Source organism: Bison bison, unplaced genomic scaffold (genome assembly GCF_000754665.1).
Source record: "Bison bison bison isolate TAMUID 2011002044 unplaced genomic scaffold, Bison_UMD1.0 scf7180017864295, whole genome shotgun sequence".
In the NCBI taxonomy this organism is placed as follows: domain Eukaryota; kingdom Metazoa; phylum Chordata; class Mammalia; order Artiodactyla; family Bovidae; genus Bison; species Bison bison.
Genome location: NW_011494867.1, coordinates 11,029,219 through 11,029,886, shown reverse-complemented (window position 1 = coordinate 11,029,886; position 668 = coordinate 11,029,219). Strand labels below are relative to the sequence as shown.

Below are 668 nucleotides of genomic sequence, written 5' to 3'. Positions count from 1 at the left end.
GACACGGGGTGACAGCCAGATCAGCAGGTGGGGGCAGCGAGGCCCCGGGTCAGCTCTGAGAAGGGGCCCAGCTCACAAGGTGAGTGTCGGCAGCCAGGGTCCCAGAGACAGGTTCAAAAGCCTCTCGGAAAAATTTTTTTTACAACAGGGCAGGAAAAAATGGGTTATTTTAATTATAAAAGCAATAAAATTAACTTTTTGTATGATTAAAAATCAAAGGGAGTCCCCTTCTCATTCCAGTTTGGACAGAGAGAGATGCTAGCACAGAGATTAATATCCATGGAAGCTTCTCGGTCGCCCCTCTCAGGCACCAAGCCTGCCCAGAGGGGCTGGGCCGGCTGTGAACACAGTTCCTGGCGGATACAGTTCCTGGCGGATGACGCCCCTGAAGCGAGCAGCTTCCTCCTCCCCTGTCTCCCTCCTCTCGGCCCAGACGGGGGTCTTAGAAGGTGACACGGAACCCAAGTAACAGCGCTCCACAGGCAGCTAGACCAAGGCACTCGCTAAACGCAGGCTCCGCCCCGCTCCCCCCAACCACCCTGGGCCCCAGCCCGCCCCCAGGGCCCACCTGGCGCTCTCCGGCCGGTGCTCCGGGTCCGCGGGTGCTGGCGGCCGGCCCAGGTCCAGCTGCTGCTCCAGCACCTGCTGCCGGAACTCGGACACCTGTG

At 59.6% G+C, this 668-nt stretch overlaps 1 protein-coding gene across 1 annotated transcript in view; it reads right to left on the bottom strand.

Moving 5' to 3' along the window:
• Positions 1 to 668, bottom strand: part of GSE1 (Gse1 coiled-coil protein) — a 402,812-nt gene that overhangs the window by 13,041 nt on the left and 389,103 nt on the right. Inside the window, exons 14-15 of the mRNA XM_010850869.1 lie at positions 569 to 663; positions 4 to 55 (exon numbers count right to left, since the gene is read on the bottom strand). Coding sequence (XP_010849171.1) covers positions 4 to 55; positions 569 to 663 — 147 coding nt within the window. The remainder of the gene's footprint in view (positions 1 to 3; positions 56 to 568; positions 664 to 668) is intronic.